This window comes from Mastigoproctus giganteus, chromosome 7 (genome assembly GCF_048544385.1).
Source record: "Mastigoproctus giganteus isolate SK-2022 chromosome 7, ASM4854438v1, whole genome shotgun sequence".
Classification (NCBI taxonomy): domain Eukaryota; kingdom Metazoa; phylum Arthropoda; class Arachnida; order Uropygi; family Thelyphonidae; genus Mastigoproctus; species Mastigoproctus giganteus.
In genome coordinates this window covers 227,096,588-227,116,386 of record NC_143581.1, presented here as the reverse complement: position 1 = coordinate 227,116,386, position 19,799 = coordinate 227,096,588, and the positions used below count along the sequence as shown (strand labels likewise).

General features: G+C 37.4%; 1 protein-coding gene across 1 annotated transcript in view; it reads left to right on the top strand.

Moving 5' to 3' along the window:
* The first annotated feature begins 1,352 nt into the window (after positions 1-1,352).
* The window catches only part of LOC150083748 (glutathione S-transferase 1-like), a 49,359-nt gene continuing 30,912 nt past the window's right edge, over positions 1,353-19,799 (top strand). Inside the window, exons 1-2 of the mRNA XM_090378594.1 lie at positions 1,353-1,493; positions 16,251-16,309. Coding sequence (XP_090234720.1) covers positions 1,353-1,493; positions 16,251-16,309 — 200 coding nt within the window. The remainder of the gene's footprint in view (positions 1,494-16,250; positions 16,310-19,799) is intronic.

The following is a 19,799-nucleotide window of genomic DNA, read 5'->3' as shown; positions in this document are numbered from 1 at the left end:
TCACCAGATGTGAGCCCCTGGGATTATTGTCTTCACCATCTTTGTCCATCTATGACATATTGCACATCTACGACTCTTCTCTCAGTGGACGGATTTCCGTGAAATTTTATAACTGTTTTTAAATCCAGCAAATATAACCCGGAAATTATTATTTTTTAATCTTTTTTTTCATGCATATCACATTTTATTTAAAAAATGAAAATCGAAAGCGCCTGAAATGTAACGCACTGCACACATTACCCAACTTCAAGGCTATTATGGAAAAGAAAAATTATTTACCACGAAACAAATTAATGCCACAACTGGGTTGTTCTTAGGTAATTATAATAAAATGACCTAACTTGTTCAATTTCAAATATTGACTGAAAATGGACTGAAATTCTAAATGACAGTGTATGAAGAACTTATTAAAAATGCAGCTCATAACAAAAAGTAGACTCAAAGATCTATAAAATATAAATAAAACAAAAAACAAAACAAGAACATTTATACAAATTAAAAATTATCAAATAATTCTACAAAAGGATCCTACTGTCTTGTTTTGATAATATTATCCAATTTCTGAATTCATACTTTATGCGTATATCAATGTTTCCCCCCCCCCCCCCTTTTTTAAAGTGGTCATACTATTGTAACATATTGAATCTATTATCAAGTTCATATTTTCTTTCTTGTCCTTTCATTGAACTTTCCATGAAACAAATAGTGGGGTTATGGGTTCACCGTATGTGTTCCCCACGAATAACTTTTGAGTGTGCAGCGCTATCCAGCCAAGTTCACAGTAAATGGGAGGGGGAGGGGTTCACTTTTGCACATTAGTTCTCAGAACTTCACGGATTCTAACTGAGAGCGCATTAAGTTATATTTCTAAGAGAGCATTTGTGACCTAAGTACCACTAACTTTAAACATTTAACATTAATAACTGGCCCGTGCTAAAAAAAAATCTTCATTGTACTATTAAACTGCACTTGGACGACCTTAGATTTTGTTTCGCTTGTAAAAGATTCGCTTTAACGAAAAAAAGTTATCAAATGACGTTGTCAACTATCGACTTCGTTCAAGTTAAGCGGATGAATAAAGTAAGAGCCAGTTGGCTGCTGACTTACGTAACATCGGAGCGACAATGCTGTGTATATCTCCACGCCACGTCATCAACCTCATATAACATTCCATTGGTGGATACATAACTCGTTGCCATGGCAGGTGCTATATTTGAAAAATCCAAGCAATAAATCTCTTTTGACTTTCGAAAGTTGACCTCGTTCCCTGAGAACTTAAAGGTTTAGAAGCATCCTGATATTCACTCGCAAACATTTGTATCTCACGTTTAAGTGTAACTTTACAAGAATTTATGCCTATCGTGTTGTATATGATGCCAACGAGCCCCCCTTGCAGAGCAGTACTCATGACGGCGAAGCATCTTGGCTTGGATGTGCGGATTAAACATATAAATATCTTTGTAGGAGCAGAAATCAATTTACATTTCTTAAGCGTAAGTTCACTTTCGTTTAACTTTAAATAAATATCGTTTTATTTTTATATTATTCATGTTTTCAACCAAACCATTTTTCCAGAAGATTAAGCCCAAGAATTAAGTAATAGTTTTTTCCCCCCTGTAGTTAATTTCATGTTCGTTGAAATTTTTTTTTTTATATTTGCAGTAATTCACCTTTAGTTTACATGCAATCCCTCCGTGGCAGCCTAGAGGAATTTCCAAATGTCTCTACATTCGCGACTAAACTACTGATCAGCTAATTAAGCCGATCTCAGGCGAAGTTTTTCCCAGTAAGTTATTCCGAGTTTTTCATCAGACATAACAGGCAAATCGGCTCGTGAGCATACATACAGATATAATACATGTACGGTTATGAGTGCAGGCTTAGGGACCGTTAATACTAATATATATTTATTTTAGTTTAAATGTGTCCCCCGCTTGTTTGTTATCTTTGCTAAAGAGAAAAACACCTAAAATAGTTAAATAAATTGTACACTTGTGTTCAATTTATTTAATTATTTTCATTTTAAGCCTAGTGTTTAATTTATTTAACCATTTTAAGCTTTAAACTAACGCATATAGCAGTGCAGCAAGAATAATTTTAACACACAAATCATTTCTCTACCTCTTGTAATACAACGCTACGTGAGCCTTTGGCTAATCCATTTTAACCTACAATAAAGTCAAAGAAGTTTGCAAAATGACATCGCTCCTCTCTATAACATCTCATATTGCGAAACACTTCACAACGAGTTGATTAGCCTTGCACTATCGAATAGTAATGTTTCCCAAATGCTGCTTATTTGCAGAGAGTGCCGCCACCCAGACGGCACCGTTTCGAAATACAATAGAGGGCTTAAATGCGCGAATTGCATCACGTCTAATTTATACATCTTTTGACATCTCTCATATTGTGAAAATATTTCGTTCTAGATTCGTCTACTCTTCACTCAGGGTGCCTACCCGCCCATCGAAGAAAAAGAGAACACCTATTTCCGAAACGATGCATTCTGCGATACAATGAAGATGTTGAGAGGGAGGATCTCCGTCTCTTGAGTGAAAAATAGGCAAAGGCTTAGGTTTTAAGATTAAGATAACGTTAAAATAAATAAGATTAACTGTCAGAAACGAAAAAGCCTATTTTTTAAAAATCCTAAAGCAAAAAACGTAAAAATAATTACACACTTGACCCCACGTTATTTCTGCAATTTTAAAGGGTTTATTGAGTCTCAGAAGTAAAAATTAGACAAAAGGCAAACCTATTTCCTACTAAAAGTCAAGCCCACTGTACGAAATATTGCATTCGTGTTGACGTTTCGGATCCAACTTTGGGTATCTGTTATCAACACAAATACTTAAAACTGAGTAAATAATAACGTGGAGTCAAGCGTATAATTAAAAAAAGAAAGAAAAAAAAGATTATTTGTCCTTCGTAATGTCTAAAAACCCTCGTATAATTCAAATTTAATTTCATAATATAATTAATTCAATTTTGAAAATTTTTTAAGTTACTTTCTGTGATATTTTGTGAATTTAATTCTTACCTTTTGTAAAGCAACATTCCTTTAGGTTTATTGTAAGTTTAAATTCTTAAGATCAGTAGCTCATAAAGTTTCTGTGTTTATTTCTCATTATTATTTTATTTATTTATTTTTTTTTTAATGAAAACTTCAAATACGAGAGGTATTAGAATCTATAGTACTTAGTACCGTGCTTGGGTTGGAGGTTGGGAAGACGAAAGAAGATGTTTGTTGACTGGAACTTCTGTACACTGTAATTTTCAGGAAAGACATATGAAGGAAGGTTGTTCCAGAAAACGGAAACTGAATGAATAAATGAGGAAGAAGAAAAGTTGGTTCTGTGAGTTTGAACTTGGACAGTAAAAGGATGTTGACTGGTGCGGCACGTGTTCGGATTGCTTTGGAAGACAGCGAGGGAATTATAGAAGCCAATTCAGAAGAGCAGTGCCAACTGAAGTATCTATACAAAAGCATGCAGCAGAAACACGTCTATAAAATAGAGAGTAGAGAAAGCAGAGAGAAAAATCTGTTAGAGAAGAGTCATTAATTAAACTAACTTCCCTCTTCTGAATGGAATATAGAAGCCTGAGAGAGCTTTTGGAGGCACCGCCCCAGATGTGAGAACAATATTCCATGGTAGGGAGTCTTTGCGACTTGTACGGAGTAAACAGCTGTTACGAAGAAAATTAACGCCGAGAGCGAAAGGGAAAACCCAGATTTTAGATGCATAGGAAGCAATATTTGTAATGTGCTTATGCCAAGAGAGATTAGAAATCACGGAAACGCCAACAGAGATATATGATCTTGCCTAGAAATAGGCAAGATCATATATCAGATCAGAAACACAGGAACAGAAGAATCCTTTTTACGAGATATAAGAGAGGTCTATGTTTTAGAAGGATTAGGACTGAAATCAAATAAGTTATTTTTGCCCCACTTGAGAGTTACCTGGAGATCAACATTTAAGAAATTGGTAATGGATATTCCAGAGTTTAAACTGTTTGTGTAGGGCAAGGTTTCTCAAACTGGAAGGTGGAATGCAATATGCCAGGGGTGGCCAACTTAATTTGTGATACGACCTAGTTTTTTTTTTTTTTTTTTTCAAAATGTAACATCTCAAGAATTTCATTGCACAAGTTAAAAAAGTTAATGAACACATATTGAAAAATGTTGTTTATAAATTTTAAAATTAAATACAATTCAGAATTCTTATTTTAAATTCATATATATTTAAATTTTTAATTTATGTGAAGTTTCAGTCTTCATGTAATCTGTCAAGCTTTCAAAATCGGGGATATACCTTGGTAAGGCCAACCGTAAAGAATCTTCTGTATGCAAGTTGGTAAGAGTAGAGCGATTCTTCGTCTTTGTTTGTTTCAAATACGAAACGCCCAATTCACATAGATAATGTGGAACTAAAACAGGAATTTAAAAGTTCACCGCATTTTTTTTTTTTTTTTTTTTTTACATTTGGGTACTTTTCTCGGCAAACATATTTCCAAAAGTATTTTTCTAATGATCTGGCTTTTAGGAAGATATCGTTTCGCAATGTAATCATTTCATTTTCAAGTAATATTTTCTCCATGTGAAAAATCACAGCGATTTTTTCTGCAATTTGTTTCGCATCTAAGTCGACATTAAATGTATAAGAAATATATTGAACAATGTCTTCAATTGTATAAAAATCATCCACAGCTTTCTCAATTTCAGAAACATATTTCTCACTATTAAATTCAAAAATTCAAAATTTAAATTCAAAATTTTTGCAAATGATCTTTCATATTCACAAAATGATCGAATTTTTTTTCTTTGAGCTCCTTAGCCATTGCCAAAAATTGATATTTATATGCAGAAATGGCGCCTCCATAGCCAGGTTGGCATGAGCAACAGTGCGTAGCACACGCTTCTTGATTAGACCGGGGTTCGAACCCGTGACCACCAAATACGGAGGATTCAGAAAGGTCAGGGAATGACCACGGCATATCCCTGGAGCAATATGGCCTTAGTTACTAATGCTCCTTAAAAAAAAAAAAACCAAATAACAATAATATTTGGTTATACTACTATGCAGAAATACTACTAATCATGTCACCCACATTTCTATTTTTTCCTTCTAATTCCAAATTCAGATCACTTAATTTACTGGTAAAATCTGCCAAAAATCCAGATCACACAACCACTCCGTATCTTGTAGCTGCTGATAATCATATTCCCTTTGATCAACAAATTTTTTAATTTCATTTAGCAAATTTCGAAATTTCTGTAGAAACTTACTTCGACTCAGCCACCTCACATCTGTGTGTAATATCAGATCTGGTTCTTTTTCATCGAGTTGCATTTTGAAAAGTCTCCTTTGAAGAGATTGTCCTCTGATGGAATTCACGATTTTGAAAGCTATATCCAAAAAAGTGCCTCGAGGCAGCGCAGTCTATTCCATGGCATGTGCTTGATGGATGTGACCCAATGCTCGCAGTTGATCTAATCACTAGATGGATAAATACAGTCACCCTCTACGCGTCAGCTAAAACCGTACACATTTCTCCAAGAACTAGAGCTTGGTGGACCAAAGATCTAGCGTGCAGTTTCCACAACAAACAGTATCTTCACAGGCAGTGGAAAATCTCTGGCACAACCCAAGATCGAATCCTATACTCCAGAGCAAGAGCTATGTTCAACAGACTCAAGGCATCAGCATTAAAGAGATACACTGATGCTACCTTGTCTAAAGGAAAAGCACCATATTCATCAAGACACAGTCGCATTAATTCAAATCTTGATCTAGATAACTGGATGGACTACATTTCAAGATTCAATACCAATTCCGCCTCTGCTGAAATTCCTCTCCCAAACTTCCAATTTGCTCCTACTGATGACCTTTCCATAATTTCCATCACAAGACAGCAACTGATATATGCTATTAACTCCCTGCGACCATCTAGTACCGCAGGCCGTGATAAGATACCTCATTTCATAATTAAATGCCTTAGCCCCTATATTCTAGATGCATTACTCTCAATTTACAACTCTATTCTTTCCACACGAGTTTTCCCTGCTCAGTGGAATGAATACTCTGTGAGGCCACTGCCTAAGGTTAAAGCACCAACAAGCCTAAAAGATTTCAGACCAATCTCAACTTCTTCCACCCTCCTCAAACTTCTAGAAAAGGTACTCCTTCCGGCATTAAACAAACAGTTGATGCCACAGAAGCAGAAACAGTTCCATTTCGCAGTTGAAAATAGATCCACCATAACAAACCTCATGGCCGCACAGACATCAATTCTTCAAGCCTTCGAAACTAAATCTGAATTAGCTATAGTGTACGCTGACATTGAAGCTGCTTTTGACAGCCTAGTCGTCACAGCCCTTCTCAGACTCCTGCAATTCTTCTTCAGGATTAATGGAGACCTACTAGCTTTCCTCACCGCCTTATTAAAAAATAGAAGTGTCCACCTCACTTTGAAGAAAACCCACTTTACAAGAAAAATTAATGCAGGAGTCCCTCAAGGTGGTGTCCTGTCTGGCCTTCTCTTCTCAGCGATTCTGATTCCTTTCATGAGTCATCGTGATGATGCTCTAATATATGCCGACGATATAAAGTTTCTTACCTTAATCCCACCGTCTGCAAACCCAATGGAAATTACGTCTTCCATCACAGAGAACTTGACCACTCTTTCAACTTACTTGAAGATGTTTGGATTAAACCTTAACCCGTCAAAATCTGCAATAATGACTTACTCATTGAAACAGCAACCAACAATAATTCAACCTTCAGTTTTAGGTACTCTAATTCCAGTGGTTACCTGCCATAAAGATCTCGGGGTATATTTTGATCCGAAGCTGAAATTTAATGATCACACAGAATACCTCCAGAAGCGTTTTAACACCCGACGCTGGAGCGCGAAACAACACTTACTTCATTCCAACGATGCCGCAACCACTACCAGATATCTTCAAGCCACTGTTTATCCGGCTATTTTATATGCTGCTGAAATTTGGGCATCTGCGCCGCCTTCACTTCAAAAACCGGTGTTCTCGTGTGAATACTGGACCCTGAAATGGGCCACAAATAAGCATCGCCGACCCCCTCAATTGAGAACAACTGACATGGCTGAGCAGCTAAATGTACCCAGGATCCCGAGTTTAATTGACAGCAGGCGTTTAATGACTTCAGTAAAAATGTACACAGGAGTAATAAACGCCCCAAACATCTGGGATTTTTGTCAGTGGCACAATCCTACGCCATCCTTGAGGTCAGAGCCCACACTAATCCTCAAATACAACCGGTTGAAACTGTGTAGTCGGTTCCTACCTGCCCAGGCACTCCCCAAAATTCTTGGGGAGTCGACCTTCAGAAATTAGCTTGGAGTCGACCTTCAGAAATTAGCTACCGACTACAAATACCGTCACATGCTCCTCGAGTGGATTCCATCGGTGGAACTGGGATAATTTCCTCCATATGACTTTTAGTCCTCATTTTTCATTATTACAATTTACATGTTTGTAACTCATAATTTACATGTTTGTAACTCTTAATTTCCATGTAACGGTAATTTTTTTCCTTTTTGCCAATTAATTTCATTTATAATTTCATTTATAATGTAAAACTCCTGGCCATGTCGCCGTGTTGAGTATTATTGTCTCTAGTACATGTCCTGTACTTATTAGCAATAAAGAATTTATTTATTAATCTTTTGCTGGCTAACACTGTTGGTGAATGATGCAGTAGTAACTCAAAAAATCTGGGAATTCGTCATCCTTTTGGCACAATGTGATGAATCCGTTAAGATGCCCGTAATTGCTTTGGCTCCATCTATTGTTATTGATACGAGCTTAAATAGTGGTCATTTAATTTTTTCGATAAAATTTTTGAATGTGTTAAATATATCAATACCTCTAGTTGTTTCTTTTAACGAAACCATACCCAGCAGTTCTTCTCTAGTGGCAGAATCATTGAAAAACCATACGAATAAAAACGAGCAATTGAGCTGTATCACTGACGTCTGTAGATTCATCCAGTTGTAAAGAAAAGGCCACACAATTAGCAATATGAGCACGCAATTGTTTGCTCACATATTTTACACTTTTACTCATTTTTTCGATTCGTGGCATCATAGTATTTCGAGGTAATTGAAGATCTTGAAGAGCACTTTTAATTTCATTTTTGTTCTTAAAATTTTCAAAAAGAGAATCTGTTATTTCTAAAAATGCGTCTTTGATGAATTGACCATCAGAAAATGGTTTGCATTTTTTTTTTTTAAGAAGATGACTCACTTTAAATGATGCTACATTTACTTCTTTAGATTGTAAATTAGGTGTCACGAGGAAATTTTGTTGTGCGAATAATCTGGATTTAAGTTCTTTTAATTTATTATTTCTAAGGTCACTATTAGGCGGAAAATTCGATTGGTGTTTACCATGGAGTATGTTGAAGTGCCTTTCTAAATTTCCCTTTTCGGGTATAGCCACGGAAGCATTGCAAATCAAACAACATTTTTCTTTTATCATTACATAAAAGTATTCTAGCTCCCGCTCTTGATGCAAATGATACGTTTTACTCTTTTTCGTAGTATTCATTTTAAATCAAACGGTATTAAATTAACGTATAAGTACTGTCCAGTTATTAATATTAATTAAGCTAAATAAGAATTCTACCCATACACGATGCTCTCCACAAAGTAACCGTGAATTTTCACTAGACAAGCCTAGCGGCTGCGTGGCGACAAGAGTAGTCACGTGATCCGACGGATTTGTAATTGGCATATGCAGTGGGGCGCATAATAATAATAACAATTAGATTTTGACTAATTTATTTATATATATATTTAAAATTCGTCGTGACTGACCGAAATTAAAGCCGCGATCGACTTGTTGGCTACCCCTGCAATATGCTATCATAAGCGACACCATGGAAAGGATTTCCGATCAATGGAAGTAGGTCATTAATATACAAGGCGCCTCCGTAGCCAGGTGGGAAGGAGCAGCAGTGCGTAGCACACGCTTCTTGATTAGACCGGGGTTCGAGCCCGTCACCACCAAATACGGAGGATGCGGAAAGGTCAGGGAATGACCACCGCATATCCCCGAGCAATATGGCCTTAGTTGCTAATGCTCCTAAAAAAACCAAATAATAACATTAATATACAAGAGAAATAGAGTGGGAGAAAGATTTAGTTAGTTAGTTAGTTGTTGGCGCATCGGCTTCAGTGGGAGAAAGAACTGAACCTTGTGGGGGGGGGAGACCCAGCTTTAGTGGAGAAGTTAGTAGACAGAGAGCCATCTATCATCACCGGCAGTGATCGGTGAGGGAGAAAACTGGATACCCAATTACAAAAAACAGATGGAAAACTATAAGATGGAAGCTTATTTAGGAGCCCTTTATTTAGGATCAAAAGCCTTTGAGGTGTCAAGAGCAACTGCTTGAGTTTCGCCAAACTTTTCCACTGAATGTGCCCATAGATGGGTAATATAAGCCAGAATATCATCAGTGGATTGACACTGACGGTACACCAGCTTTAGTGGAGAAGTCAGTAGACAGAGTAAGTAGATCTATCATCACCGGCATCTAACATCTACTTACTGGCGATCGTTGATCAGATGGAAGGTTTCTAGATAGTTTAGGAGATGATGGTTAAATGATTTCTCCATTACTTTATAAACAGTAGAAGTGCAATGGAACGATAATTGGATGGGAGGGATTTTTCACCATTTTTAGGAACTGGCTGGATATGAGCAAACTTCCAAGCAGAAGGAAAAACACCTTTGGAATAAGAAAGTGAGAAAAGGCGACGCAGAACAGGAGGAAGTTCAGGAGCACAGGTTTTGAGAACAAGTGGAGAAATACTATCAGGACATAGAGAGTTTTAGCATTAAGACTGATCAATATCATTCTGACATCCTTTTAATGGAAGACCACAGGAGACGTTGATTGGAGTGCACTGGGACTGATGGAAGGTGTTTTACCAAGATCATCAATACACGAGTTAGAAGAAAAATAGGATGCTAGCAGGTCAGCTCTATCCTTTGCCGAAACGGCAATAGAACCATTTGGCTTAGATAGAGGAGGGACCAGAGCTGGACAAAAGTTGCGGCCAATAGCTTTGGCAAGAGACCAGAAAGATAGACTACCATTTGGACAAGAAGCAAGATTTCTATTCTTAGCCTCTTCGAAATCTAGTTTGGGCTGATTAATAACTGCTTTACAATTGTTGTGAGCTTTGCAGGCAGAAAATGAACCTGGAGATTTGGAAACAAGCCAATTATGGCATGCAACATTCTATTCTTGCACAGCCTTAGCACATTTATTGGAAAACCAAGGTTTGACAAAGGATGAGAGTTTAAGGTGCAGTGTGGAATAAAGGATTCCATCCCTACAAGAATAATTTAACTAACACAATCTGATCAAACGTTGGCATCAGAAGATTTGAAGCAGTAATCCAACCAAGGAAAAGAAGAAAAGAAATCTCGCAGATCATTCCATTTTGCATACTTGTAATGCCAAACAACACAAGGTTGAGAATGGCCACGAGAGAAAGGCTCCATTGGGGAAGAGACCATCACCAAGTTGTGATCTGAGGTGCCTATTCACCTCGACCGTGTATTTAAAAGGGCTGTTTGTGAGAAAAAGATCAAGCGTGTTAGCTACCTGGTTAGGATTTTCTGGTATTCTGTTAGAAAAATGAACTATATGTGCTGAATCAATAGTAATTGCAAAAGCCTCCGCATCTAGACCAGCTGGGTGCATGTGACTAGAAAATGGGAGCTATCTGGAGTTATGAATATTAAAATCGCCAAGGGAAATTACCTCACCGTTGGGAAAGTTGGATTGAAGAAAGTCAAGTTTCAAAGAGTTCCAAAAGATTAGTGTTGTTGGGAGAACGATAGAGGCAACAGATGAATTTGACAGAATGTGGTAGAGAGATTTTAAGCCCCAGAGGGTCGAAAAGAAGAGATTCCAAATTACTAAGTCTGTGATAGGGAATATCAGAACGGACATATGCACAAGTACCACCTTTGAAGCGAAAGGAATCACACAGAAAATAATTCGGACAGCTGAGAAGAGCAGTGGTTGAATCAACCGATAACAGGGATTCTTTCAGAAAAAGTTCTGACTTGGCGCATTATGGCCTTAGCAGCCAATGTACCATTAAAAACCAAATCAATCAATCAGAAAAAGTACATTGGGTTTCGCACACTGTAAATGGAAATAGGCATCGTTCAAATTAGAAATTAGACCACATATATTTGTAAAATGAACGTGTCTTCTTAATTATGGTGATTTTTATATTTAATTATTGTAATTGTCTAAAAATTGAATTGTATATATTTTTAAATTTAACTGTAATATTTTAATACTGCTATTAGCAGTATGTAAATAGCTAATTACTGCTGTTTACATACTGCTAATTTACTAGTAGTTTGCAGTCAGTCCACATAGTGGTTACCACGTTCTAAACATGAGAAGAATGTCGCCAAGATCCAGGGAATACTGGTTGTTACCACTGGCTGCTTGTTTGTTTGTTTGTTATTTGGAGCATTAGCAACTAAGGCCATATTGCTTCGGGGATATGCGGTAGTCATTCCCTGACCTTTCCGCATCCTCCGTATTTGGTGGTCACGGGCTCGAACCCCGGTCTAATCAAGAAGCGTATGCTACGCACTGCTACTCCTGCCCACCTGGCTACGAACGCGCCAACTACTGGCTGTATAGTGTATACAGAAACATTCGTTATCACAATCTAAACATTGCACTAACATGCATGGGATACTACTTGCTCTTGCCGGCTGTAAAGTAACGGTGGTTTGTGTTTCAGCGAATGCCATCTCTCGACTGACCCTTCAGGTTGCCATAACTGTATAGAGAAACATGGCACGTTCCAAAAATGTGAAGAAAGACCGACTATAGCCAGCAGGTAATGCTAAAAATAGATGAATACACTTACCTGATACCACCAGCCTGAATCTTAATCACTTTCTGTTGATTGGTAAAGAGTAATGACTACTCTCAGAAATTCTACGGTTATGTCTTGTTTTTGATTACACTCAGAAACCATATTCAGAAACACCGGTAACCACATTCTAAAGATACAAAGTATAACCGACAAACCTGGCAGTTCATGCTAAAAAAAAAAAAAATAGAATCAATTCACATTGTTGGGTATGTGGTATTGACAACTTTGAAAAATTTCTTAGTGACGCCTTACACTCTTTGTGACTTGGTGTTAATCCATCGGTGGCGGCAAGCAGTCATTGGCCGGTTTGGTCCTCTGACGTTATGGGAAAAAGGCTATTTACAGCCTCTTCGTATTTTAATGTGTTTGTTTGGTTGCTGATTAATGCTCATTTGCTTTCGAATGGGTTTGATTGGCTATCAGCTCCTGCTCTTTTTGTTGCTGATCTATTGTTCTAGTCAAGAAAAGTGAAGTGCTCATTTGCATTTTTGTCGCAGTGAGAGAAGCACGCCATGAACCCTCAGGAGAGACTGACTGCAAGATTTCTGTATGGTTTGGAGACGAATGGGTGTAGGAGTATGACTGATTTTTTTTTTTTTTTCCCTCCCATTTTCTTGTTAGTTTTTGGTGCATCAGCTTCTATGGCCATAATGCACTTCCAAAGTTTTTGCATTTTACTGTGATCGAAGCCCGAGGCGGGATTCGAACCAGCGACCTTCGGGTTGCCAGGCACTTGACCCAGCTAACTAGCCCGGTCGGCAAGTATGACTGAATGGTGTATGAGTGTAGGTTTGCTATTCTTCTGGTATAAGTGCGGAAATATGATGCAGTTGACTGAGCAAAAGAATATTATGGTTAGCTATGAATGGAAGTGTAAACTGAGAGGTTTGAATGCTCATTACGTGAAAAGGCCAGTGCGAAAGGGGTCCTGGTTCGCGGAAAGCAAGTTAGTAAAGATTGAAGTGCTTCTTTGGACTTATTATTGGTTTCGGAAGATGCCGTGTGAGTTTGTGTTGCATGAATTTGGTGTGAGTTCCAAGAGCATGACTGACTGGAGGAGCTTTTGTCAGACGGTCTATATTAATATGTGTGAGAGAAAGTTGTATGCTTGGTGGTGATGTGGGTGTTGTGGTAGAGATCAAAAGCCAGTTTGGTAAAAGGAAGTATAATTGGGGAAAGTGAGTGAATGGGAAATGACTGTTTGGTGGTGTAGAACAGGTCCACATGGTGTTTTTTAAGGTCGTTTAAAACAAAAGTAAAAAAAAAAAAAAAAAAAACGCCCTTCTAGGCGGCATTAAGAATTTCATTTTTCCTGACACTTCTGTAGTTTCGGATTGCTAGAAGTCTTATGACTTCCTAGGGTACAAAGGTTTTCAGCATATTGCTGTGAACCACTTGCTTTATTTCTGCAAACCTGAAACAGACGAGAACACCAACTGCACAGAAGGTTCATGAAGTGCTATAAAAGGACAAGTGCCGAATGACCTGCAGAACAACAATTTGACTCTTATTGGCTGAATTTATTTGGAGAAGTCAGAAAGAGTATCAAGATATAACCATGGAATTTCTGAAACGAGTCATTAGTCTTCACCAACCAGCAATTAACTCTGCAGGCCAGTGGCAAAGTAAATGTATTCTTTCTATTTTTTAGCATTGCCTACCAGCTATATTCGTCTTTCTTTGCATCTGCAGAAAGTGGTAACCCATATTTCTATATACATTTACGGAAATCTGCCGGGTTTAGTCGGTCGACAGACGGCATTCACTCTAGTGGAAACCATCATTACTTTGCATCCAGTTGCAGCAAGCAGTATCCCATGCATGTTAGCAGAAAATTTAGATTGTAATGACCATCTAGCACAGAGTATACAGAAACAGTGTTTCTGTATACTATGTGCAGCCTGTAGGAGTAATAAGTATTCCATGGATCTTGGCGACATTCTCGCATGTTTACAATGTGGTAACCACAATGTGGACTGACGGCTAATGCAAATCACCAGTAATTGGCATTGATTATCCAATTTACATAAATTTACACGGTTAATTAAGACTAATTTGCATAATTTTACAAACTGAAAACAGAAACCACTAAGAAGCCTTCATTAGCACTGGCAATTGGCAAGAATTAATTTCGCACCTTTAATTAGAACTAATTTGCATAATGATGTCATGCGCTCCTGTAGCTCAGCAAACTCATTGTGACACAAACACGTGGGAGGAGGGCCTCGATTTTTGCAGAGGTGTAGCCTTTTGACCAGGCCACTTCTAGGAAAAAAATCCATTGAACGGTTACCATGTTGTAAAGTTTAACCAGAAAAGGTTTGGGTTCAAATCCTGTCAATAGAGCAAGGAGCTGTTGTTTGAATTTTCACACTTTCTCTTAGTTGACCTCTGACAGGCAAGAATAGAAAATTTTTTCTCCCGAAATCCCAGTGTTTTTCCCATCCACAAAAACAGGCAAACCGACCAGAGAAAACATGAAAACATGCAACTTTTACAGATTACTTTGTTCTGTCGAACCTAGTATGAAATATTTATTTATTTATTTAACGCCAAGGGTGTTTTTTTTTTTTTTTTTATTTAGGCTTCCAGGATGGTCAGGAAAGTGGCAGCTATGTTTTATGCAACAAAATGCAAGATCTGAAACTTGGTGAACAGCAACTCTAAAATAAACAGCCAAGGCAGAGTTGAATTAAAAATAGCAGCAGAAGAAAGGATTTTGGTAGTTCCTAAACGGGCAGACATGAAATTCTCCCAGCAGTATTGGCAGGTACATTGTAAGACCGCTCTTGAAATAATGTTCAAGTGAAGAGACCGCATTTAATAAATTACATCGATCTGAGTGAAAAGCCCAAAGACGAGCAACGCACCTGGTGAAATCAGCAAAACGCCGTCCATTCGAGGAATGGGCTTCAAATATGTGGGCTACTGAGCTTCAAAACTAGACACATTAGAGGAGACTTGTATGGGGGTGTATAAGGCTCTGAGAGGTGAAAGTAAAATGAATTAGGGTGGAATTTTGACTATTTTAAATTGTTCCAGAACTAGGAGCTATAAATTTAAATTGTGGGAATGGTATTCAGACTGGATTGCAGGATGCTTTCTTTTACCCATACATAATGGGTAAAACTTAATTACTGGAATAAGTTGTCTCCATGGGCAGTTGAGGCTAATACTTTGGGGAGATTCAAAAGGTGTGAGGAGGGAGTCAAATAATTTATTTTTTCTTATTTCATTATTTATTTTGGCTGGTGCAGCAAAAGCCTCAGATTTTCTTTTATATACGTGTAATACTGTCTGCGCGTCACAGTGGTATTGACATCGTCCTCCCAACACCGGGTGGAAAAAGCCCGGGTTTGAATCCGGTCGATGACGCGAGGAACTTGAATGGTTTTTTTCTTTTTTTTTTTTTTTTTTTTTTTTTTTTTCACTCTGTGGCTGAGTTAGTCGGTCTCAGGCGTAGATAGCAAGGTTCCCCCCCCCCCAGAAAGTGGGGGATTTTTTTTCGTCCAGCAAAACAGGCAAATCGATCAGAGAACATACGCAAATTACATATATGGGTATATATTAAAAAAATGGGTGACCCTAATATAATAATTTGATTTGATATGTGTAATACTAATACAACATAAGAGATGTGACTTTATACGAGTATTATTATGCCCCGCGGTGGCTCTCAATCTCACCTACACCGCAAATTTAGCAATACAATCGACTTCTGCTGCACTTTAGAGTTTAACTTCGAAAGGTGTGTGAAGATGAGACCAACAAGAGGATAATGCTTGCTGATCTCTATAAACAACTTGTCTTTTAACTGATATCTACATCAGAATATTGGCGACTTTCTTCGCTGGAACTCTTCTGTTCATTTCGTCGTGGACTTCATATTAGTGACTTCATTTACATTAGATTCTCTTATTTTTTATGTATTTATGAAAAATAAAAATTTTCATCTTTTGAATATACTGAACACAAAGCGCCACCTTCGCTGCACCCTTCTAACGCTTATGGCTGTTCCGGGAATAGTGTATTAAACTGAGTAAATAATTTAATAAATACGTTTTTTACGTAGATAACACAGATTTCCGTACCTGAATGTTTACTGATATCGATCTCAATTTTTTTTCGCACAACGGCGCCTATAAGCATTGAAACAGCTCTACTTTTACCTCACATAATTTGGCCGGTCACAACAGCTAGTTGATGACTGCTGGCATAGGTATTACTTAATGTTAACAATTCTGCTTTATATTAAACAGATTTATTTGTATTATTTTAAATTTCAGATCAATCCTCAGAATTGTGTGCCAACCATAGCTGACAATGGGTTTTACCTTTGGGAAAGGTAAGCTTATATTATTCTGTACTTAATCTGTACTCCTGTATTAATTGGTGAATTTAGTTCAACTTCGCTGTCATTTTCTGTGATAATACAAAATTTTGTAAAAGAGACAGAAGAGTGTGTAAAGTGTTATGTTAGCATTAGTAAAGGCATATGATGCAAGAAAGCAAGCTTATATAGCATCAGCCAAAAAAAAAAAAAAAAAAAAAAACTCTTCTCATTTCACCCATCCATTCGCTCCAAATGTTTGTCTAGTTCTGCCTTGAATCTGTTTAAGCTATCAACTTCCACAACAAAAGATGGAAGTTTGTTCCAGCAATCAACCACACGCTGGGTAAAGGCAAACTTCCGCACGTCTATCCTACAACTGTCTTTCCTCAATTTGAAATGTTTGTCTGCTATGTTATGTTGAAAGTGTTAATACTATGATATTTTATTACCAAGTCACTTTATTACCAAGAAGCAGAAATCACCAGGAAAGCTGAAAGTTAGTACCCGTCCATGCTACAAGGAGGGGGACTACACTTTATACTCTTATTCACTATAAGATAGGTCTACATCTATAAGAGGTAAGTAATGCAAAATTTAAATGCCATCACTCCCATGCCAATGGTATTGGATTGCTGGCATCAAGATAAATAAATAAAATAAATAATATATTTTTTCACAATATATATATATAGATATATAGATAAATATAAAGAAAAACCTCCCTACATACACAGAAATAGGCATTTATGAGCACTAACCTTAACTGAGGGAGGGAGGGAATGAATTTACAAATCGTGGAATTTTTAGGAAATATTAGAATGAAGGAAGTCAGCAAAGCAACATTTCGCTTCTATGTGAAGCGAAATATTGTATATTGTAGAGTTCCAAATGGTCTTTGCCGATTCTCAAGGTACATCGCGATAAATTTGCAATGGCAACTCCGATCTTTTTAAAGCCCTCTGGACTTATTTAGAATATTCTTCTGAGCCTTTGTACCAATTTTTTTATATATGCTACACCTTCATCCTTCCCCCTCGCCCCCTAAAAAGAATTACCATACAAATCCCACTTCACGACTACCGATATAGCCCATCTCATTTAACTTTTGATTCTCCTTCCGCAGAAAGTAATAGTATTAGTAATGGTGGAAAATGATGCTAAATAGCAAGCTTATATAGCACCAGCAAAAAAAAACTATACACTTCTTCCATCCATACCCTCCAAGAATTTGTATACTTCTTCCCTGAATTTATTAAAACCATCCACTTTCACAACAACAGATGGAAGCCTGTTCCAACAATCAAACACCCGCTGCCTGAAGGCAAACTTCCGCAAATCTATCTTGCAACCATCCTTCCTCAACTTAAATTTATGGACCCTCGTGTGTGTAGTCTCAGCAAGAGGAAGAATCCCATTCACATTCAGCTTACTCAATCCATTCAAGGCCTTAAACACCTCAATCACCCCGCTGGTGACTAGTTTCCAGAAGCTGAAATTTGTAGAAGTGAAGCCTTCTACAAAAGTTTTGTTTCCTTCACCAATCTCGTTGGCCTTCTCTTCACACGTTCCAACAGTTCTACATCCTTCCTAAAGTGAGGCCTTCAGACCTGTATACAATACTCAAGATGTGACATAACCATGGCCATGTACAAAGGGATAATCACCTTCTTATCTCTGCTAACAAAATTCCTGTATATCATTGACAAAACCCCTGAGCTGTTCTGGCAACATGTCTGCACTGCTCAGAGAATTTCATATGCGACTGCACAATTAACCCCCTCCCCCCCGTCTTTTTAATTTTCTGCTACCCTCTTGAATAGTAACTTGCATTTAACAATGTTACACTTCGTTCAACTGCCATTTCTCAGCCGATTGACCCAAATTTCTTAGATACTGTTGCAATAGCTCACCCTAATTACTCTCGTTAACCACCCTGCCAACCTTTAATCACCTGAAAACTCTGACATGAAACCGATATACCTTCATCAATATCATTAATAAATATTGAAAACAACAATGGGCCCAGGACTGAACCCTGGAGGGAATCCACTCATAAAATTAGTCCTTGGACAACTACGCTCTGTCTTCTTCCACTTAATAATTCTTTTACCCATAGCAAAAGTAATTCTGCATTACAGAATTGTGGGTAACTGACAAGAAAGAGACAGCACTAAAGTCTGAATTTCGATTATATTGAAGTTGTTTGGAAGAAAAACTGGTCGATTAAATTAGATATATTTTATTTTAAAATGGAATTGTTACAAGAAAAGACCCTGACTGGACGAGTGAGATATGATCACCCTTCCTCCTCAAACAATAAAAATTAAGATCTGAACACCGTGTGTAACGGTATTCCGATTTTTTTTTAACCATGTTAATGTATGTGACTTTTAATAAAAATATTTACATTTGAAAGACCGAGAACGGTACAGCCAAAAAAATAAAAAAATAAAATAAAAAAATAAAATTATTAAATTGAACTATATGCATTCTTTAAACACGCAGGAAGGCATCGCATAATTTTGTGATAGTCATTCAGTCTCTGAATGGGGAAGGAACACTTAGCATAAATATAAAACCATGCTGACGCGGTGATATAATCACCAAAGAGCAACTTTCGGAAATTGCGAAACTTCACGTCTGAAATTAGATGAGATTAAATTTACTTTTTGAGTATAATACAGACGTTTTAAAATCCTGTTATTTGATAATCGATTGCGCTCCAAATGTAAAACAATTGTTGCAACGGACATAATTTTTCCTGTCTTTATATTTTACATACCCGTCCTTTATTTTTCCTATTACAAATTAATCCTTATTTATTTAATTATTTCCTTTTTCAATGCCCACTTATTAAGGATTTATACAGAACTTTATTCTCTTATATTGTTCTAATACTAATGAAAACCAGGTATTTTGAGCAATTATTAATTCATGCTGATAAATGAGGAGTACAGTTAGTAAAATTATTTCCGTTGTAACTGAAGCCCAATGTTCTCAACTATTTCTTAAAATAGTAACGCTACCACTCCAAGGTGAAAGGGGATAGTGAAATTTAATCCACCTTGCATAGTTGTAATCAGAGATAAATATCCGAAACTCTTAGTATCGAATAATTGATTATGTAAGTGTGGTAACCGCTGACAAGTATCGTATCGAACACGATCAGGTGTTATGTAAGTGATAGGAACCTCAGTCCCAGATCTGGACGGGCGAATGGAAAAGATAAGATTCCCATAATTGGTGGGAGAGTTTACCGAGGTATAACAGGGGGAGTTAGTGGCTGTTGTATGTTGTTGGATAGTGGAATCGGTGTGAGGAAGAGATCAACGGAGGAAAGAGGAGTTTCGACAGAGAAGGAGGCCGGGGAAACCATCCAAATTGATGGAGCTTGCCGCTAAGAAAAGGAAGGCAACATCCAAATATCTAGGCTGGTTCTTCAGTCCCCCGACCGCCTGAACCTCTGAAGGCTAGCGCCATAGTGAGTATGGTAAATGGAAAT